Source organism: Aythya ferina (assembly GCF_964211825.1).
Source record: "Aythya ferina genome assembly, chromosome: 1".
NCBI lineage: Eukaryota > Metazoa > Chordata > Aves > Anseriformes > Anatidae > Aythya > Aythya ferina.
In genome coordinates, this window is record NC_140296.1 from 205,045,283 (window position 1) to 205,068,470 (window position 23,188).

At 45.4% G+C, this 23,188-nt stretch overlaps 1 protein-coding gene across 2 annotated transcripts in view; it reads left to right on the plus strand.

Annotated features, from left to right (window-relative positions):
• Nucleotides 1-15,468: 15,468 nt before the first annotated feature.
• EXOC4 (exocyst complex component 4) overlaps nt 15,469-23,188 on the plus strand; it is a 375,336-nt gene continuing 367,616 nt past the window's right edge. For both annotated transcript variants that reach the window (XM_084525713.1, XM_084525714.1), the window contains exon 1: nt 15,469-15,583. In XM_084525713.1, the coding sequence (XP_084381839.1) occupies nt 15,498-15,583 (86 nt within the window). In that variant the 5' untranslated portion in view covers nt 15,469-15,497. The remainder of the gene's footprint in view (nt 15,584-23,188) is intronic.

Genomic DNA, 23,188 nt, shown 5'->3' on the forward strand with positions numbered 1-23,188 from the left:
CATTTATAAAAGCAGCTCTGTCTTGTCAAACCTCAATACCAGACACAGGAAAATTAATGATGCAGTCATGTGAGGGAGGAACTGGATCCTGTGTGTGTGAGTAGAGATGGGTGAAGGCAACACACGTATTTTCAGTTGCATGGTTGGGAATGAGGGAAGGGAGAACCACTCAGTGTTTTCCCATTGTATTTATTTATTCCATCCTTAGGTCCAGCCCTGGGAGGCTGGTGGGATGCACAGTCCCAGCTCTTGGCAGGCTGAGCCTTGTGGTAAAACAGTGAGTGCAACAGCTCGGTGGCTTTAAGGGTTCACCAAAGGTGGATGTCTTGGTTGCCAGTCATCAGCTCTTCCATAAAACACTTATAGCATAAGACAGGAACATTAAAAAAAAAAAAAAAAAAAAAAAAAAAAAAAAAAAAAAAAAAAGCTTTGAGAGCATGGGCCTGGGGTTTTCACCAGCTTTTCACCACCTCTCACTACCTACACCCATGAGTGCACCCAATTCAGCCAAGGCCGATGTTTCTTCTTGGTACAGCAATACCCAGCTGTGTTGGCAGTGCAGAGCACAAAGCTGGACAAACTCTGAACACGTTTTCTGCTTGCCTTGAATAACTTAGTTTCCTTGGTAGCTGAAGAGACAACTCTGGACTTTCTGAAGGTCTTTGTGTGTGAGAATCAACTTATGTGTGATGCTGTAAAGACTCAGAGAGAAGGAAGAGAGTAAATATTCAGTTTATGACACAGATAACGGGCAGAAGATAAATGAGACCGGTGTACAGCGGGCTATGGGAATTCAGAGCATGGTGTGTGCTAGACAAGGAGGTACTGCAAAGGGCAACGCTCTTGTTAACACACCCCTGACACCATGGGGCTGAATTTTGCTACAGCTGGTGAGGTCTACAAGGAAATAGTGACAGAGCTCAGCAAACTCTGCATAGCTTTCATGCATGAATCTCACAAAAAATAGGAGTTTCCACTTGATGATTTTAGTTGCCAAGACTTTTTGTTGGTGGTGGTGGTTTTTATTTATTTATTTGTTTGTTTATTATGAAACCAGGCTGACCTGAATAAGTAGTTAGCATTTTATTTCTTTTTGTGCATCCAACATTTGTGGACCACGGCCCTCATACCAAACCTTAACCACCATGTAAATTCACAGTGCCAGATTGGTCATAACTAAACCATTAAACTTCTGAAGCATTTATTGTTTGGGTACAGTGCACCTTCCCAGCAAGAGTGAAGTCCAGTTCCCAAGAACTGAGCAGGTAATTCAAACAAAAATAGGAGAAACTGGAGAAAGAAGTGCTTGGGCAGTATAGGTTCCTGCTTCAGAGCCCATAAGGCATCAGCACTCAAGAAATGTGGGGTGGATCCTGAAGATGTCCCTCGCAACTGAAATCAGAGTATTCTCTGTAAATTCACAGCTTCTGCCAAATTTTATCAGGTTGAAGTGGAGCTAAATTTACCATTTCATCAGTTTTTCTTTCAGATGTGGGGTCCTGTGATTTAAGCAACCCAACGCACCGCAAGGTGAAATGTCCTCTGAGCCTGCTGGGAAAGTCTGCATCAACTTTTGACCACAAAATTTTGGAGCTGCCATGTAAGGTGAGTATGCCCCTGGGAGATTTAACCACGTCCTTTTTGTCACGGCTTCCAAAGCAGAAAGAAAAATTGGCCGACTGACAGAAATCTGCCAGGTTTGATCAGGGAGCCACGAGCTGAGAGATGGCAAAGCACATAAATGGGGGTGTTTTCTGTTTCCTGTATTATTGCTGCATTAGAAGTGTCAATCCAACACAGGAACTCAGAAAGCAGAGAGACAGCACATTCAGATTTAGCAAAGCCCATTACAGCTACAAAGGCTCAGGAGAGATGTCCCAGCAAGCCAGTGATGTAATAACTACAAGAAAATGTATTTTCAAAAAGATAGGCCCTTAGCTAAACTGTATGCACCAGGGGATCTCTCTGCAGAAAGCCTCAGTTATTACTTTCTTAAAATCCTTATTACATTTCCAGCTCTATAAAAACTGAGTAATTACTGTCTTCAATTACCTCTCGGCGCCAACTCGATTAATGTCCTTTATGCCGCTTGCTTTTTGAACTGTTGGAAAGAAAAGATGATCTGGGTCAACTCTATAAATGGTCCTTCCAACGTCTTGTTCGCTGAGAAGTTGGGACTTGAGTTTTCAGAGAAATGTCATCACTTGATTGCTCTCAGAAGGTGTAATGGATGGACAGAGGGAGCTGGACATCCAATACGGGGGTCCAAAACTGTGATGAGATGCCAGTGGGTCAGCCATGCAAGGTGGTTTGTTCTCTCTCTCCTGTTCAAATGCCCTTGCTCTAAACCTCTGAGATCTAGGCTAGAGAGATGGCACTAAGTGGGAGGATCAATGGTTGTCTGCGCTGGCTTTAATAATTAAAGCTATTGAGCCATTATGTCTTGGATCAACAAACAGGGCTAACAGGTCACTCTTCCCAGCCTTGTAAATTGATTATTTTTCAACAGACAATATTAGGGTCAGGGAGCTTGACCGACCTGCCTCCCAGGTCTTGGTATAAACAACAGCTGATTGGGACCATCTGGTCATGACTGGGCTCTGGCCATTCATTATTCTCTGCAGGAAAATACTGCTCCATTGGAAGAGAGCAGAGCATCAGCACTGAGCTTTCATTCCCCTTGAGAAGGTCCCTGCTCCATGGAATGGGGCAGTGTGTAGGATTTGTGGCTCATGGAGTTGTTCCCAACCTCTTAGGACTCAGGATCTGATATTTTTTTATAGTTTTAAATGTTGTCTTCTGCATAGCCTTCATTTTGGGAATTGTGAGCTGCAAATAGTGGGGCAAAATGCTCTAAAACTTCAACCTTTGGTCTCCTGCTTCAGTGGCCAGTGGTGATTTACTGAAAAAAAAGAAAAACAAGAATTTTTTGAATGGCCTGGAAAGGGGTGGGATGGAAGAGGACCATGGCTGCTCCACCAGCACCAGGGATGCTCCTAAATGACTCAATCTATCCAAAACAAAACAAAACAAAACACTGCAATGTGGCCACCTGCCCCATGGAGATCCTTTCCTAGCCCCATTGATATTTGGCTGGTTGCTGGGAGGAAAGCTGAGCCAAACACCTAAAAAAGCAAAGGATGAAGCCACCTGGAGGGTTGCCAGCTCCTTCCCTCAGCACCGCAGCAGTGATCCATGAACCACTTCCAGGATCCAGCTTAGGTCTTCCCCTCAAACTGCAGACTTCCTTCTTCCTTGTAAAATCAGCCAAGCAATTATCCTGCTTTCCCGATCCAGGCTCTTTCTTGGGCGCGCATCACTTCTCCAAGGGTTTCCATGCTGCTGGCTCCAGAGTCCCATGAGGACCCGTCTGTCCTCCACACACAAAAGCCTCCAGCTAAGGATCCCACTGCTTTATGCCAGCTGATTTTTGGAGTCGTCTGGGTCAAGATTTGAAAAAATGAAATGAAATGAAATAAATAAAATAAAATAAAATAAAATAAAATAAAATAAAATAAAATAAAATAAAATAAACCAAGAAGCTGCCCAGCTCCTGTAACACCAATCACCAGTAGCACTAATTGCAGGGGTTCTGCATGTACTAACCACTGCAATTTTTGCTGTGCAATTTTTGCTGTGTCTCAGGCAGGGTTTGCAGCTGGCACTGCAGCACTCACACTGTGGATGCTGCCCTATTCTCTGTCCCCGGGATAGCTTTTAAAGCTCGTACAGGCATACCTACATGGTCTGCAGCCACTCTCTGATTACAGCATCGATGTTTCCATTATAATACAGGCCTTTGAGACACATTCCAAAAAACCTGTGCCCTCCTCCTGCCTGTTTCCATGTGGCAGCAGAAGGTAAGCATAAGAAGTTCTTTGCAGCCACTGAGGATTAAAGTTGCTTTGTAATGCCACATCCAGATATGAGCTGCCAAAGGTCTTCTTTGCATAAAGGATTTTCAAGCAGAGACAATCTGAAATTTGCTCCTTGCGGTACAGTCAAACAATCCCCAGCAGAATATTATTCAGCGCTTGGGTTTCGTCGCGTTATAATTTCACCTGTCTGTATTTTGATGGTCGTTTCCTGGTGTTTAACTCACAGCTCCCTGGTACATTGGCAATGCTCTCATTCCTTCGTCAGCCCCCCAGTGCAACTTTCCGAAATCAAAGCTTTCCTCACCCCCCCTTCTCAGCCTGAATTTCCTCTCTTTCCCTTTGATACCTGCATGGGTTTGGAGCATGGGAATTTTACATGCCAGGTCTTAACTTTCTTGTTCATTCGTTTTGCTTGTTTTGACAGAGGACCCTTGTGAAAGTGTATTCTGCTGTCTTTCTGTTCTCCCAGGTAGCACAGGCAGGGTGGCACATTCACTACCAGGGATGTCAGCCTGGCATTTTTTGTTGCAGAGAGAAAAAAAAAAAAAAAAAGTCTATTTTTTCCAAATATTGCAAAGTCAAATAGAAAAGAGCTGTTGTAAAGGAAAAGCTTGGGTACATAACAAGCATGTTTGTGTTCTTCCCCTGCAGATCCTTAATAGTGCAGGTGGCATTAGTCCCTTCCCCAGCCCCAGCACCAGAGCTGCTGCCATGTGCGCAGCCCAGGCGTGCACTTCTCAGTCACCCAGCCCCAAGGAGTTCACCTAAATTCCTGGCCTGAGCGTTCAATCAGCTCCTCGGGTGGGTTTTACAATTCAAAAAACATCAGCCTGGGAGTGAAGAGAGAATCTTTCCTTCTCCTGAGCCCTCACAGACTTCAGTCTGGAGTTGGAAGTTCCCCAGGAGAGGAAGGGTTTGAAGCACTGCTCCAGGCGAGGCAGGGATGAGCGCCCTGACCCCTGTGCTACCACAGGAGACCACTTCTCTCTTTGACAGGGATTCAAGCAGTCAGCAGCCAACCTACGTGGTCATCTATATGTTTGTTGGATGGGTAAAGGGTAACTTAACATGCAATTTTTTTTAAGCGAGAGACAGAAAATCCCTTCATCCTGGGTGACAGCAAGGGCGGTGAGGAGCTCTGCTGGGATAAAAACGCTTCTGGACTGCAAAATGAAAACTTCATGTATTGAGGGATAGTTACTGGTGGAAATTTAGGCTCCGTACCTGCAAGGATTTTGAAGGTGAGATTTTTCCTGCATCCCAAGGGCCATCATTGTGCCTGAAGTCACACAGGGAGAACATGCAGAGGAGAGAGCAGGATCTGTATCACCAGAGGTCGCAGGTGTGTGCCAGCCTCCCTGCCCCACTTACCCTGCTGCTGGCTTGGTGATCCTGGAGACCCCAGGGCATTTGCTGCATTCACTGCTCATTCCCAGCACAGGGAGAGCTGAGCACCTGAGAGTGGCCTGGAAGGACAGGGAAAGGAAAAAACAAAGGAAAAAGCCTCTGGATTTGGTTTTCATTCTGCAGCATGTTGATTTATATTTCGAGCTGGGTATAAGATGGTCATAGATATTCTTGCCCCTTCTTGCCTCCATGACAGCAAAGGAATGTTGTCTTTGTAAGCACTGAAGGCAGAAATATATCGAGGAATATATCTACCCCTGTGGCTTTTCCTGCCGTCACATCCCGGAGATTTCTGGACTCACTGAACCAAAACCACTTCAGACAAATGGTTTCTTACTGAAAAGGCAGCAGCAGTTTTCCAAAGGTTCCCAAAATTTACTGAGCTTGTAATGACGGCAGCCGGTTGCTGAGACTGTGATTGAGCAATCAAGATGTTCATAACCCAAGGTTATGCACTTATTGCTTTTTTCCCTTGGAAAAATGAAAGTTGGTATTTGTTATACTATACCTTCTCCCATTCCTTTTTACCTTGAAGAGAAAAGCACACCAACAAAGGTTGTTCAGTGTCCTGGTCTTTTCAACTCTCTTCTTATCGTAAGCCTGAATCCATTCCACGTTCTGTCTCGGGTTTGTGTCATCCCCTGCAAGCCCACACACATGGTTGGGCTCTCCCTGGAAGGGCTCCCAGAACAGATTTGCCATGGGGACACCTTGCTAGGAACAAGGGGAACTGTAGAAGAGTGCAAACCTGGCCTGAATGCTTCTTCTCATCATGGCTCTCGGCAAGACATGCAGGTCCTGGACCTGTGGATAAAACATGGAGAAATTCATAGCCAGATTTGTCAAGTCACGTGCATTGCTTGCAAGATGCAAAGAGTTCGCCTCCTGCACTCTGTTCATCCAAAGCCAGGTCTGTATTTCATGAAGGTGTAGCATAATCCCCATTTTTTGTGAATATCCGGGACACCAGAAGGGGTTGTTGCATGCTGGCGCAGTGACATAGAGAATGTGAGCACCTTTGGATGAACCCAACATTTCATCTGCAATATCCTTCACATCACACGGCCTCAGATTGCATGGTGCAAGTAGCTACAGGGGCAGAAGGTGGCTGAGAGGTCTGGAGACCTTCTGGCAAAGTCAGATAACCCCCAGCGGGTCGTTGTGAGGGGTGGGGCAGTGCCCGGTGTGAGTTACACAAGAAGTTGGATGAGGTCATCCCGGTGTTCGCCTCTCACCTTAAGAGCAAAACTAATGTAAATCCCATAATTTACATTTCAGCCTCCGCTGAGGTGTGCTTTATTCCCCCAGTTAATTATATTACATAAATCTGCACTATACCAAGGTGGCCTCTGCCCTGATGAGTTTATAATTTAAAAAGATGAGGCACGTGAGTTTGAGAAGGAAAAGGAGATAGCACAGAAATGTGCAGCCAATGATCTGTAAATCTGAATTGTGACACTATAATTCTAAAAATATCGGTGGTGTTTAGTGGATGGGATTAGTAAAACATAAAGATGAAGGAAGAGAGGACACAACAGAAGATGAGCGGGGGAAGAATAGGGAATGGAGGGTTGTGTGACAAGTGAAAAAAGAGCAAAAGAAGCAGCTGAATGGGAGTCTTCAGCACTTGTGACAGATAGCTATTAGTTGTGCTGGCCTAATTTTTCACCAGATCCCTGGAGCTGGCTACTCCTTGAAACGTTTTTCTTCTCCAAAGCCATAAAAATAGGAGGAAAAGGTATCCCATGGATGGTTGGCCTTGCCTTTCCTTAAGGGAAATTGTCAAAAAAACAACACCATTCCCACCGATACCATGTTTAAAGAAGGGATGATAAAGTGTTTTTATTTTTGTTTGTATTTTTTTAGTTTGTTTTTGCTTTACATTTCACTTTATAGATGTATAATAGATTGCCCTCCATTTTTGAGCAAATACTAAATGAGCATTTAGTATTGCATTGCCAGTCTTTAAATGGGAATTGCAAAACCTTCCTGCATCGTTCAGAAATCACGTAGTTACACCACCATCTCTGGGAACTTTTCTGGTGCTTAAATTTCTCTGGCTTAAACCAAGCAACATCATAAAGCAAACCTCCAAGAGAACCATCATTTTTATTTTGCAAAGGCCACCTGTACCACATTTCTGTAAGGTTACGGGCTGGCTCTACTCTGCTGACATCTCTTAATCCATTGTCAGGTCTTCTGGTGGCTGCGAGAGCATTCAATAAACACTGCAAACTGCAGCGATCTTCCATCCTAACCCGTCTGTCTCAAGCCCTGCACCAGTGGTGATGGAGCTGTGGGGTTCATCTGCAAGTATCTGTCTTGCTGATTTTGTCCTTCTTGCTGACAATAACAGCAAAAATTAAAGACATCTATCTTCAGCCTTATTCAGTGCCTGCATAACAGGGCTGTACAATAAAGTTGATTTAAGTCTGTTCCCATAGATTTGGTGCTTCAGTTAGCTCTTTATCACGGTGCTTTCAAAGCTGCAGTGGCTGTAGCTCACTGAGCATCCTCGTTCCCTGACTACCCACCACTACCTCACGACAAGGCGTATTCTGGAGTTATTGCTACTGCCATCTCACAGACTGGTTGCTCCTGAACAGCTTCCAGTCTGTATTTTGGAGCTGCTGGATGGATATGGCCAAAGATTTCGGTTTTGTCCAGCCTGAGATTCGGGTTGGTGGCCACTTCTGGACTCCCCTTGGCCACCAAATGGGAGTGATTCAGAGGGATGGCATCACAGGTCAGGGTGACAAAACCAACAGAAGCTGACCGGCCCCATTGAAGGAAGCATGGAGTGTGCATGGCCAAAAAACACAGCAGTACATCTGGAGCAGGCTGCTGCTCTGGTACGGTGGTATTACAAGGCAGAAAACCTGCAGGTTTTTTCTCTTAGAGGACCTCTCCCAAAGCAACTGTTTTTCTCTCTGATATTTTGTCTCAGGATAAGGTCAAACACTGGGGACACTCAGATTTTGGCCATGCACAGCACTGTTTAAAGCCCTTACAGTGGCACCGACTCCCCGAAATGTCCTTCAACTTGGCCACCCTTCAACCGTGTTGTGCTGCAGACTGAGTCTAGATCATTCTGATTCCTTCTTCTCCTTGGCAGCAAAACTTTAAGACTGTAAGGTAAATGGGGCTTGTTGTTGTTTGCTTGATTTTAGTACCACTGGGTCAGAGCTTCTTCTGTAAAACGGGGATTATGATGTTTGCCAGTGATATATTTACTTTGTCAAAAGTGCTATAGAAGTACAACAACTGTCATATTATCCTTCTCTTATATCACTTCATAGTAAATTAAATTTGAGGCCAAAAGGACTGTTCAGCTGCTGAAAGTTATGCCCCATTTTCTGCAAGGGAAGCCTCGAAATTGGATGTCTGATGTCTCATTTTGGAAGGATTGATACCACTGCTGCTTTTCTTGAAAATACAAGTGCGTTGCTGGTACTGGGAGTTTTACTTACTTCAGTTCAAATTTTTGTTGTTTCTCTTGCCTGCAGCTGCTAGTTACACAAAGCAGAAAATATCCAAAGCTGCATTCAGTAGGATGAAATACTTCTGTGAGCAGTGGAATTTATGAAATCTTATCTCCAATGGGTTTGTATGCTTGTCTGGCTACAGTTTAATAAGGTGGAGAGCTGATCTAAGTTTTTTTTTTCTTGGGTTGAGGGATTTGTTACCTCTCCATCCCACGTGAATTTGCTGGAGAACAGCAGCTAAGCATGTTGTTCCACCTCAGTGTAGGCAGGGACTTTCATTTCTGTCTGGGCACATATTTTCTCCAAAACTGTAGAAACTTACCGGCTCAGTTATAACCTGAGGCAAGGGTTGACACACAACAGATCCAAAAGTCATTATGTGGAGACTGATGGTCAGACAGACATGGTGAACTTACAGAGCTGGGTCAAAATAAGGACCTCATAGGTAGGCTTTAGGAACTCTCTAAAGAAAAGATGGGGGAAAAAGGCAAAATTAAGCATGACAGAGTCAGGACATGTTGCTTTTCATATTTTTTACACACTCAGGCTTTCCATAGTTCCAAATGAAGATGAGGCTTAGAGATTTGAGTTTCAACCAAGCATCACGCAGCCTGCTGTCATTCACAGTATAAGGAGAAGGAGGCTGAAGACTTCTAATCTGGAAGGTAGCGGAGGACCACGGGATGCCAGACATCAAATGGGAGGATTGTCTGAGCAGTAAGAGGAAAGGCACCACCAGTAAGTCATGTCTAGGCTTCCTAAGCCAAGATTTGGGGCACCTACAGTACCCAGTAATGGTGGAAAACCTGATTTCATTCTACATTTATTGTCACTGCCAGAAAATTGTCTGTTTGAATAAAGTTCTCATGGAAAAGTATAAATGGTCTTTGCTTTCAAGCTCTTGGAATGTGAATGCACATGATGGGGCTCAAGTTTCACAGGAATTTGTAACTTTTAACTGTGTTAAGGCATAACTAGGTAAGAAAGTTGGTTTACCACCTTGCAATGTATTGTTTCTCAGGGACTGATATCAATTAACAAAGCAAGCCACAAAATTAATAACAAAAAATGATTATTCTGTATTCAATTACAGGGTTTCTGTCCCCACCTCATTCTGGTCAGGTCTGAAACTGAAATAAGGCACCAACTGCATGAGCAAACTGTCAAATTGTCTGCTTCAGTCTTGTCTCTCTGTATGATTACAGACTGTACAATTGCAAAACCAGCATTCCCTTAGTGAAGATAAATCAAATAAAGAGGAAAACATAAACCCCAATAATCTGTTTTTTAAGTTTACAGAAGGAGAACAGCTCATCTTCTTCTTTCACAATGTGTTACCTGCATATGAAGAGAAATACCTCACATTTCTGCTCTGATTTCTTCCAAGGACTGCATTGCCATAGGTTCTGTGGCTTTGACACTGGAAAAGCAGCAGTACTTTTCCACTTAGCTTAATCTTAGTTACTATTTTTTCCTGCAGCAGCAGTACACAGTGCAAATTGGGAAATGTCAGGAGGCAAAAAAAAAACAATAAGGAGGCATTTGAATCATATCTCTGCCTTGATTCCCAGCATTAAGCCAGGCGATGACTTCTCCTGCCCCATGGGTTGCTTACTTCTTATTCACAAGCCAAGACAGAAGGGATTGATGGCAGCTACGTGCTGGGAAGAGATACTGACTGTTGTCATATAAAAAAAATAAATAAAATAACCCGAAACACCTTTAGCTCAGACTTACATAATGGTAAATAGGAATAACAAGGTCATTCAGACAAATGACTAACTGTAGAGCCAAATCCTGTTGTTTCAGCACACTTTTTTTTTTTTTTTTTTTTTTTCAGTTCTTACTCACGCAGATTTGTAAAGACTGCTAAAGCTTCAGAAGAAAAAATAGAATTAAATATCTTGCAAGGAGTGGGGGTCTGGGGCCTAATTCTTTGACCGTGGACCAATTTCAGTGTAATGCAGCTGATGTCCGGGTGACAAACTCTGCAAGAAGAGGAAATATATTTTATTAAACTGACTGATGTATGCCAACTGAATTATGCTTGCTTTATAAAAGTACAATTGCTCCTACAGACTTAGATGGAAACTCTGGCCTTCACTCTGCTCCCATTTACACTGATGCAAGTCAAAGGTAATTTCATTATAACTAATATAAACGCATTACAGACAAGGAAATTACACCTGTAAGATATCGGTGTGAGCTGAACCCTTCTCTGACATTTCTAGTAATGTTTGAAATGAAATAATGATGTAAAATTTGGTATTTTTTAAAATGTTAAACCTGTGGATGAGGAGCCTGTGTGTACAACGATGCTGAGCACTGGTAAATCTGTTAGACTTAGGAATTCATAAGTGACTCCTAGAAAATACCGGTGGATAAATTATGAAAAAGATTGCAGGTAAAGCTGTCTTGGGAAAGGGGTAAAGCCATCCCCTAAAGTGACATACGTGTTGTGTGTAGAAGAGTTCTTTTGCCAGTGGAGATTTTAATGGCTATCTGATGGAAATAGACCATATTTGCAAAAGACTTTGTCTGTCTTTGCCTATTTAGGTTTCCTTTTGGCATAGCTCTCTGCCACTGCGGTGGTCCCATGGGTGACTGGCCCAGTGGATGCGAAACAACAGAGTGTGTGCTCGCCTCCGCACCTAGCCTTTTCGTTTTTATTCCTTACAATGGGAGGATAGGGAGGAGGAGTGAAGCCATCTGTGCTTCCCAGTTCATTTTGGTTCAGGGGAATTCTTTCCTGAACCCCTCTGCATTATGACACTGATTAGTTTATCATCTAGAAAACGTTTTGGCCACTTTGGGCTTTATTTTATTTGAGGACTCAAGGAATCACTCATTTTACCAGATATACCTCATAGTAGTAAAATGCTCTGTGAAAAAAACGTGAAAAGAAAATGTACATTTCTGATCCCCTACCTCCAATCCATTGCTTTTCAGGTTGAGATCTTTCTCACAAACTGTGTATAGAGAAAATGCTGTTCTTGTAACCCTTCATCCTCATTGTATCATATATTATTAATGAAGAGAGATCTTGGTGTTCATGTGCTGCATCAGGTCTATTGTGTCATTTTTTTTTTTTCCTTTTGTTTAAAGAAAACATAAATTTGCACCCATGCCTCTGTTTCAGTCAGTAGTGAATAGCTCATAAAAGGAACAAGGCTGTGGTTTGGCAATTAGAGATGAGGGCTGAAAGTCAGTAAGGTTACAGTTCTGGGGGAGATTTGTCGTTGTTTGTCCTGATGAAGTTCCTCCTAAATGAGGTGATTATTGTAGCTGTCAGGAATGAAAAGGCAGGACACATTGATTTCATCCCCACTGCAATCTCCAGGACGTGCCGGTACAGAGCAGTCAATACAAATTGCCAATTAACAAAAAAACAATATTGGCAAGTCGGCAGTTTGTGAAAAAACTCCCTCCAGCCAGCTCATAAAACTCACGCCATTCAGATCACCATCCTCGAGCAAAGGCATTAGCAAACCTCCCCAGAAAATCAACAAAGATAAGCTTTTTGGCATAGCTGGATTGCAAATTGCAGAGCTAAGAGCCTGTCTGCACAGGGGAAATGGAGCAGAACTGCTATAAAGGAACACACGTCACGTGCGCTACCTATCTTGAGATAAAAATCACTTTACTTTGGAGTAATTTTTCTGCTCTGAAAACACACCGGTTATTCAGGAATAAAGTACCTTTTATTTCAGAATTAAAGTGCCTGTGCTTGAACTTATTCTGCCATTTTGCTAATTAAAATAGATACAACCATTGATAAGATAAAGATTCTTCCACAATAGCTACTGTGGAAGAATAGCCCCTTGCAAATAAGCCCGAGGAATACCGTGCTTCCAATTACCTTATATTTCAAATCCAGTTTGCATAAATGGATACCGTCAACTTACCTGCAGACTTCAGCATTTTTCCTGCAATTAAAATAATTAATGTGCAGCTTTGGGCTGAAGAAACAGCTCCAGAATAGCAACCAGGAGTAACGTCTTTGACATGATGGAGTGAGCCTGGTTCAGAAAACACTTAGTGACTATTAGTACCTGGATAACTGCTACTGCATTTGCTAAGAAATTCCTGCCCCTGTAATGATAACCCAGGTCCTGAGTGGTGTTTTTAACACGGGCTCTCAAAGCACTTCACTGGGGAGATATCTTTAGCCTTCATTTCCAAACGGAGAAAGGCAGGCAGCAGTTGTAAGATAACTTTTTTTGACATCACATACAAAAAAACAACCTTTTTTTTTTTTTTTTTTTTTTTTTATTTTATTTATTTCTAACTCCTGAACACAGCAGCGTACACCTTGCTGTTTTTAAAGAGGGATGGTACTGTGGCAAGACAGGGAGCTTATGGATAGTGAAAGAAGCAGACCCGACAAGGAAGCTGGCCTTCAGTAAATGCTGAAGATCTGAAAACTTCAGTAAATGTCAAAGTTGTGTCAATTCCCTGCTGTTTTGTGAACTGACACTGGTTTGTCAGCTCCAGCTGCATGAAGGGGTGAAAATGCAGAAGGCAACATTGGTCTGGTTTCCTTTCACAGCAGGCTTCCCATCAGTACCAAATGCAAGATTGCCTGGGCTATTTCAGCTCACCACACCTCACTGCCTGCCTGGAAAAAACAGGGTAAAGCCATTTTTAAAAAGCACTGTGACTTAAATTAACTTACATGATGCTTTGGTAACCCCATGAGGGTGTCATCAGCCTGTATGAGGCTCTAATGCACAGCCAGTATTTGTAGTGTGAGCTGGTTCATAGAACCCTAAAACCATTAGGGTTGGAAAAGACCTCCAAGATCATCTGGTCCAACTATCCCCTGACCACCAATGTCACCCATTAATCCATGTCCCTAAATTCCAAGTTCAACTTTTCCTTGAACACCGCCAGGGGTGGTGACAACACCACCTTCCTTGGGAATTTGTCCCAGTGCCTGACTGCTCTTTCTGAGCAGAAATGTCTCCTCATTTCCAACCTGAACCTTCCCTGGCACAGCTTGAGGCCATTCCCTCTAGTCCTATTACTAGTTATCTGTAAGAAGAGGCTGACCCCCAGCTCCCCACTCCTTCCTTTCAGGGAGCTGAAGAGAGCAATAAGGTCTGCCCTGACCCTCCTCTTCTCCAGACCAAACACCCCCAGCTCCCTCAGCCGCTTCTCACAGGATTCCCCAGCTTTGTGGCCCTTCTCTGGACTCACTCGAGCACCTCCATGTCCTTTTAGTGAGGGGCCCAAAGCTGAACCCAGCACTCAAGGTGTGGCCTCACCAGAGCAGAGTACAGGGGGATGATCACTTCCCTAGCCCTGCTGGCCACACCATTCCTGATACAAGCCAGGATGCCGTTGGCCTTCTTGGCCACCTGGGCTCACTTCTGGCTCATAATAAAGCAAGCATCGACCAGCATCCCCATATCTTTTTCCTTGGCACAGCTTTCCAGCCACCCTGCCCCAAGCCTGTATTGCTGCATGGGGTCATTGTGGCCAAAGTAGGACACTGCACTCTCAGCAGCCAACACATTTTTTTCATTTTCATTCCTTCATAGGAGTGTAGCCACCTCATTTGGCTCACAGTGGATGTGACTGAGGCCAAGGCCACCTCATGCCACCATGTCAGGGGTTTGGGAGCACTACCGGGCTTCTGTCAGGGGGATGAGGGCAGACGTGGCCCTTTACAACCCCATTTTATGTAATTTTCAGGAAAAATAAAAGACTTCTGGGTTTTGTGCTTTTTGTGGATACACCTGTCAACCATTTTGATAATCTCCTGACTGGTTAATGGATTTTAACCTTGTTTAAAAGACCCTGTGCTGCTGCAGGTGCTGCCTGCCTGCAGTTTGGGGCAATTTCCGAGCGGTGTCTTTTTATTTTGGAAGCCTTCAGAGCTGTTTTGACAAAAATAACCATTAAAAAGAGGAGAATTGTTGCATTCAGGACAGAATTAGGGGGGGAAATGAAGTTTTAATGAGAACAAGGGGGACAAGGCGCGGAGGATGAGGTCAGCAAGTCACTGGCCTGCCCCATCCATGTCACCCCCTCACTACAAGAAGGACGTGGAGGTGCTCGAGTGAGTCCAGAGAAGGGCAAGGAAGCTGGTGAGGGGTCTGGAGAACAAGCCTTATGAGGAGCGGCTGAGGGAGCTGGGCTTGTTCAGCCTGGAGAAAAGGAGGCTCAGGGGTGACCTTATTGCTCTTTATAAGTACATTAAAGGAGGCTGTAGCGAGGTGGGGGTTGGTCTGTTCTCCCATGTTCCTGGTAACAGGACGAGGGAGAATGGACTAAAGTTGCACCAGGGGAGGCTTAGGTTGGATGTTAGGAAGAACTTCTTTACTGAAAGGGTTGTGAGGTGTTGGGTTGGGCTGCCCAGGGAAGTGGTTGAGTCACCATCCCTGGAGGTCTTTAAAAGATGTTTAGATGTAGAGCTTAGGGATATGGTTTAGTGGAGGACTGGTTAGTGTTAGGTCAGATTGGGACTCGATGATTTTGGAGGTCGCTTCCATCCTAGCTGATTCTGTGATTCACCTGATGGTGAACTGGGCCGGCTCCACGCCCACAAAAACTACAACTCCCAGAACACCCCGCGGCCCTCCCCGCACGGCGCACAGCACCTTGAATCCCCTTCCGCGCTTTCTATTGGGCCGCATCCCCTCATCCTCCCGCCCCCCTCTCCTCTCATTGGCTGCGCCGCGCTAGCGGGGATGGTTGCGTGCTGCTTTGAGGGGGGAGCAAGATGGCGGCGGGCGAGTCGGCGGGGCGCTACCGGAGCGCGATGAGCAGGAGCAAGGACCCCTCGGGGCTGCTCATCTCCGTCATCAGGTAGGGGCGGCCCGGCCCAGCCCGCCCGTACGGCTCCCGGGGCCGCTGCTGAGGGAGGGGACGGTCCCCTTCTGCTCCTGAGACCCCACCTGGGGCCTGCGTTCAGCTCTGGGCCCCAGCAGCAGGACAGGGATGTGGCAGAGAGAGGCCAGAGGAGGCCGCGGGGGTGCTGAGGGGATGGAGCCCCTCTGGTGTAGGGACAGGCTGAGGGAGATGGGGGTGTTCAGCCTGGAGAAGGCTCCGGGGAGAGCTCCCAGCGGGCTGCCAGGGCCTGAGGGGGCTGCAGGAGGGCTGGGGAGAGACTGGGTGTCAGGGGGTGTGGTGATAGGACAGGGGAATGGCTCTAATCTAACATAGATTAGCTAAAAGGGAGAAATTCTTACATCTGAGGGTGGTGAGGCCTTGTCCCAGGCTGCCCCGAGGAGCTGTGGCTGCCCCATCCCTGGCAGTGCCCAAGGCCAGGCTGGATGGAGCTTTGGGCACCCTCATTTTATGGAAAGTTCCAACCCCTATGGCAAGGGATTGGAGCTGAATGACTTCACATCCTTTCCAACCCAGACCGTGCTGTCATTCGTCTCCCATTTCCACCTTGCTGTCTCCAGCATCCTGGGGTCACAGGAGCAAGGCTACAGCAAGCCCTAGCTTTGTGTCCTACTGGGAGGGTCAGGGCACTGCTTCCCTACTGCTCTGGAGTCTGTAGTTGACCCTTGTCCACAGTCACGCAGCAGCACTGGGTGGAGTAAGGCTGGCTGGAGAAGTGAAAGGACTAGGAAGTACTTTGTGGAGATGCTGTCCTGTTTTAGGATGCGATAGTGGAAAAAGCACCACCCCAACAAGTCTTACTGCCTTGCAGGGGACGCAAAGAAATCAGTCGTGTCTTGTCCTGTTTTGGGAATTGATTTCAGTCTGCCCTTATTCCTTTACTATGCTGGAGGATGGCTCTGTGATATACTTGGATCCAAGCACGGACCTGGCAGTGTGTTAGTTTCCCTCTGTGCCTTTTTCAGCTGCTTACAAATCATTTTTGGGCTGCTTACAACCAGTGAGTTGGCGGCTGATTTCCCCCTGAAGCTTTTAAATGCACATCTTACACGCTTCAAATTGGGCGTAAGCAGTCATACTGCTCTGTTACTATGCATTGAGTGAACTTTCAAACTTCACTTCTCCACCAGAAACTGCTAGAAACTGTGGTTTTTCTACTACTTTGGAGAAGTTAGAGTGGTAATAATTCCGTACCTAGCACATTTCACGATCTAATTTAAAAGTATTGTGTGAGCCGTAGTGTTTAGGACAAAATCCCCTTCCTTTTCATTATTTCTGAAAACCGCTCTTTCAGATCTTGCAGAACTTGAGGTAGATGGCAAGGGAGAAAAGCGGGAGGTTCACATGACTGCTTTGCCTTCCCGGGGTCACCGCCGCAGCCTTGGAAGCGCGTGGTAATAGGTAACAAAGCATCGCGCTGAAAAATGAATGAAAGGAGATGGCTGGCACGGCCAGGCCTGTCTCCAGCTCGTTAGTTTTGTAAGAAAACCAGTTAGGAAAACAGATTTGTTTAGGCTGGAGCTGTGTGTACACGCAAGGCCAGCTTTCCTGCAGGTTGCTGTGTACGCTGATGTGACACGGCGTAAACGTGATAGCAGTGTGCTTTGATAACTTCTTACTTTTGATATAACAAGTGCTGAATAGCCAAGTATGAGGTTATTAAAATTTATATTTAGGCCTACAAACTCTCCTGGGTGCACTCGTTTATGAGTTCCCAAGGAATGCTTGCATAACAAATACCTGAATCGTTGTGAAAACTGCCACAATTTGGGCTTCCTACCTGGATCCTGAGCTCTTACTCTGCACTTGCACGTTGTAAGTGTACATAGTGTGGATTTAAAGTGTGGTGTGCTCGTTAATTCTTGGTCAACCTCAAGTTTGAGTGATCTGGAGAGACAAATGTGGTGAGCTGTTGATAGATTGCTGTATTTTCTGTAAATTAGGGTTATTTGTGGGTAGTGGAAGAATGAATTATGTAAATGCATCGTTGCAGCATTTCCTCTAGTCTTACTTTTTTTGACGTGTTTTCTGTAATTCCCAATAGAAACTGAAGAATTGTAAGGGCCACCTTTACATCTAGGTCTTGATTTTGATAAATCTTAACTCCTAATTTAATTTATGATATAAGAATGAGCTTATATGACTGTGTTCACCAAAAAAGAAACCATCTTTGTCTAATAATCTTTGGCTCACGGGCACCGAGAGCTGAGGTAGGTTACGTCCAGCGTTTGGGTGCAACCTTGAGGTTATCGACTTCATGAAATTAAAGTTGTTCAGTAGGCCAGCGTGATAATTAAACCTCCAAAATTTAATTAGAGCTTGCTTTGGGTGTAGTGCTTGAGGTGTCCTGCTGGGCCAGACCACGCGAGCCTGGAAGTGGAACATTTTTTGTTGTGTTCGTAAAATGCTGTTGCAAAGACATCGAAACCTTTCTCTTTCTTTATTCATCTTCAGCAAGATGTTAGGGATTTTAACAGCCTGCTGTTAGTTTGAAATGCAGCAAAGTTTTCTTTCCTTGATAATTTTGTTCCCAAACACTTTGCAGGGATTCTCCTGCCAGCCCTGGGAGCTTTACCCTTGTGTTTCCCTATTGAGAAGGCTGCTGAGTTCTCCTCGTGGCTGTGCGGAAGGCCCCTGGAAGAAAGCTGTGTGTGAAAAACAGCAAAACTTTGCATTCTTCTGCCTCAAACAAACCAAACCAGAGGGGTTACTTCAAGCATTGCTGTATTGTACTTGATTGTAGCAGAGCTGGCTGTGTTTTTCAGGAAGAAATGCTGTTTAGGTCAGCAATATCGAGTCTGTTTTAGTCTATAAAATGCTTTGAAACATGGAGATTGGTGTTTTATAAATACAAATGATTTTATTAATGAAGGGATATATTTTTATGTCTACTGAAACTAAGGAGCTCTCTACTGCAAGAGGATAATGAATTTATTTGCCTCTGATGCCAGATTTAGGGACTCTGAGCTTCCTAGGGGCAGAACCAGTCTCCTTTTCAGTGAGAGTATTTGGGGCCAGATCCTTGGCAAAGCCCTACCGTGTTAGAGCAGCACTGAAATCACGTGAGAAGTGGTCTTTTTTTGCAGGCTCTGATCTGAAACGAGAGCTGCTGCTTCAGGAAAGTCGACTGCGTACGAGCCCATGGAGCAGAGGGTGTCTCGTGGCAGGGCTGGGGGTTGCTCTGTTGCACCAAGTGGCCGTGCAGCCTTGAAAAGGAGCCTGAGGAAGTTTCTGACCTCCTCTGAGCCTCCAATAACGCTCCTAAAGTGTGTCTCTGTGCAGTGTGGGAGCTCGGGAATGTTCCCGGTCTCTGTGGTGTTGCTTTTCAGCTACTCTGAGCGCAGATGAGTGTGAGATGGAGGAGGAAGAACTGTCCCGCTGCCAGGCCCTTATCTCTCCCCGTGAAGTGTCAGCTTTTCCTGTTGTGCTGTTCTTTGGGAACTGTTTCCTGTAGGATTCCTGAAGTGACAGAGTTCACCGTGGTTCTCCAGTTACTACCAAGAACAGAGAGCGATTTCGGGTGGCTTGTGGCCAGAATAACTGTCTTGTAGCCCACAGGTGGGATGTTTTTTAGGGGAATGGTGCCACATCTGCACTCCTGTGGGGCTGCTGTCAGGGGGGAGCGATGTGCTGAGCTGTTCCCAAAGGCCAGGAGCTGCCGGCAGGGCTGAGTGGCGAGGTGGGGACTCTGTGGGGTTGCTGTGGGGTTACACTGGGTGCTTGGGCATGGTTTGCTTCTTCACAGAGTCACAGCATGGCTCGGGTTGGAAGGGACCTTAAAGATTATCCAACTCCCCTGCTGTGGGCAGGGATCCCACCCAAACTCGTGTTTTGGGGGAGAAACTGGCATTTCTCCTAAAGAAGATGTGGGTTTTGGAGTATGGCTGTGTTCTTAACAGTAAGTCTTCTAGAAATAGGGAGTGTTTGGGAAGCCTGATGAATATTTGCAGAGCATGCTAATAAAATCCACCTCTGCTGTGGCTTGGGCAGCCTTTGTCTTCTCCCTGTGCCCTTAGATGAGAGTGTGAGTTGTTGCTTCGGATTCCTGAAGAAAAACCCCCTTCGTAAGACCAAAAGGGACACCAGGAGCTTTCGGTGCAGTGCTCACCACGTGGGCTTTCACGCTGCCTTTCTAAAAAAGCAGCGCAAAGAATGGAGGAAACTCTGTTCATCCGCTCGAGGACAACCGAGGGAATATATGCATTAATCTCTCCGAGGACAGACACGTGTACGTACATTGATTTTGCTTAACCTTTTGTTTTGTTCGGAGCTGCTCGAAGCAGCTTTTGTAGTCTGAAACAAGCAAGCTGGCATTTAGCAAACGCTCATTTTTTTTTTTTTTTTTTCTGAAAGATCCTGTCAGATTTTTAATTGGTGAACGGCTGCCTTTTATTTATTGTTAGGCGTTCCTCCTCCCAATTAAAGGTGGCTGTTTTTTAAAGCTGGCCTTTAATAGCTGCTTTAATTGGGAGGAAACAAACTTTGGCAGTGACTCTGGAAGACCTTATTGAAATCTTGTAGCGAAGCTTTCACACTGGCAAACACACATGACAGATGTCAAGGAGAAGTAAAAGTGAGGCAGGACGTAGCGTGCTTCCTCCTTTCGTGCCTGCAGAAGTTGGAAGTGCAGGCAGAACCCTCAAACATACTTTATTTTTTCCCAAACAAAATTCTTCTTTTCCCTTTTAATAGTTTCTGGCCATTATTTTCATAACGTTTACAGTGAGCTTCGTTAAACGGCTTCTTCCTAACGACCTGGTGTTTGATCTTCTCCTTGTGTCGAAGGCAATAGAAGCGGTATCCCCGGTTGTGATGTAGAGCGGGGAAGATGGATGTGCAGCTGATGCCCTCGCTCTTACAGCTGGGAAATAGCTGCCACGAGAAATAAAGCCAAGTTATTCTGATCTGTGTGGATGGTAATGGTCTCTTAAAACCGCTTTTATTGCTAATAGTGTTTTCCAACGTTATGAAAAGCAGCAGTTCTACAAGATAAGTAGCTCAGAAACGCATGGAGAACAAATTGCGTATGGCAGAACGTGGTCCTAAACGATAAATCTTCCTGGAGTGGTCTTGGGACACTTGTGTGTAGTGTGTGAGTGGTAAGTGTGGGGCTGGGTGCAGGTTTTTGGTTCTGTTTAATGTGTTCTGGTTGTGTTTAACAGCAGGTTGGGGTGCCCAGTGTATGCAGGTGTGACTGTGCCATGGAAAGCTTGAGGGACCACCCCGTGCAGAGCTGGGGCAGAGCCTGCCCTTAAAAAACAGGGAAGCAGAAACGGGTGGTTTTGTGAATAACCGGTTGTGAGTCCTGTGGTTTCTCCTCTTTCGAAGACGTCTCCTCTGACAGCTCTTCCTTCCAGGGAAGTGCTGAAACCTCCAAGTTAATAAGGAAATTTCCAAAGCCTTCTATTTGTGGGGCTGCCCTTCTGCTGCTGGGTGGTCGCAAGGATGGCTTCATGGCACAGGGAGGCCAGCAGCTCCAAAACACTCACCTCTTCCTCCTCCAGGTCAAGGCAGCATTGTACAGCTTGTACTCCTGCAGATTTTTGACCCTGTTGGTGCTTAGGACTTCATTTTTCTCCCGGGAGCTGGTGGTTCACCTAACAGCAGTGCTGAATTTTGGGGTCGTAGGCCAATAAAAGGTAGGAAATTAGTACCTGATGCCCAAGCAGAGCAGTAGCTCCATCACTCAGCTCGTCCCTGGCAGTGTAACTGGATTTTGTGGCTGCCTGTCACTTCTCCAAGGTGGAAAATGATCCACAGGTGATGCTGGTTGGGTTTTGCCTGGGTGGGGAACATTTTTGTATTAAGATTCAGCTGCAGGAGACATGTAAAAGTGCGTGACTTCTCTTCACATTGTCATCCCAAGTGTCTGCAGTCTCTTTTTTTCCCCTTTTCCTTTTTTTTTTTTTTCGTTCTTCAGAAATCAGCTGATCGCTAACTAGACCCGCGTTGTTTGCACTGGCCTGGGGAAATTTGATTAAAGGGTGGTTAATTTAGCAAAATAAAGAAAGTCCTGATGATATTTACTTAGGTGGCTGTAGCTGCTCAGCCTCGTCGCCGCAGCTCTCGCGCAAGTCCTCGCTGATAAAAGATGATCAATTTCTGTCGAAAATGCTCTAACCGACTGTGTAAGCAGCATGAAAGATTAATAGGATGTAAGTAGAGGAGGAATATGTTTTATAATGCTCTGTTTACTTTCTGTGTTTAACAGCCTTTTGAAGAGACTCAGCTCCGCGTTGCCTCGCAGCGAAGGAGCGAGCTCCTGCCCTGTTTGCACAACAGAGATCTGTGTGTGGAGGCTGGAAACCCACCCAGTATGGCTCTTGGACTGTGCTGGCCTCTGGATTTCACTTTTAATTTTGTTTTAAGGGGGAGATCTGTTGTAATTTTATAATCAATTCACAACGATAGCCCGTTTGCCATACCTGTTGACTTGCACGGTGCAATTTTTGGCTACCTTCCTTCCAGCATCTCGTTGTTGTCTCAAAGGGAGGTTTTTTTATCTCCTGAGCCCTTTGATTCACTTCTTCAAATCCAGAATTTCTGAGGAGCAATCAACTCGCTGTGAAAACAAGGAGAAAGCATTTAGCGTGTTGTTACACAGTTAAATTTTTAAAAACCTTTTGGATTTCTTCTCCTTCCCAGAGCGTATCAGGCTGGGTTTTGTTTCATAGAGCAACAACTTTTTGCAGCGCCTCTGCAGAGGTTTTCCCAGCACGTGTTATCAGCTTGTGTGTTTTGAGGTTAAATAGTGCTGGAAGCTGTAGATCGCCCCACTTGGGACTCGTCTTTAAGACAACAGTTTTCAATTATAAAAGTCAAATAAGCCCTCCTGGTTTAATGAATGTCTGGAAATGTACAGAGAGGCGCAGGCAGCGGGCTGCTGGATGGTCGTGCTTGTCCCAGGGTGCCATACAAGCTGTTTTTGTCGTGCCTTGTAGAAATACAGCCACGTGTGGGATCTCGTGGGGTGGCCCACGGGCTGCGGCATGGCAGGCAGGAGGGGAATGCCCTGACGGGCTCTTTGCCCGTGCAGGATTTTTGTTTTTCTGTACACCCATAAAAACAAGGAGAAAGTGATTTTCAGAACGGACCAGATTTTGTTGTGTTTCCTCACCTGTTTTGTTCTGATTAGCTCAGAGCTTACAGCGAGTTTCACGGTGGCATCTTCAAAATGCGTGCTTGGTCTTAGGTGCTGCTTGGCATTGTCAGAAGCTTATCCTTGAAATAATCCCTTAAAATTCAAGGAATGATCCTTGAAATTACCACCATCAGCCCCCTGTGCCGTGTTCTGTTCCCTACTGCAGCTACCTGCATTCTGGGGGAGGAGGAGATAGGAACAGGTCGGTGCATTTTACCCTCAAGTCTTTCTTCTTGCAGAGCACTTGTGTTCATCTTCCACACGTCTGCGAAGCTGATGCTTGATTCTCCCAACAACCTGCACTCCGAGCTTGCTGCTGCCTCCATCCCGTGATAATTTACAACTTGACATTGCCCAAGAAGTGGCTGGTTACCCCTGCATCTGCTGGCCAGCTCTCATCTTGTTTATTTATTTATTTATTT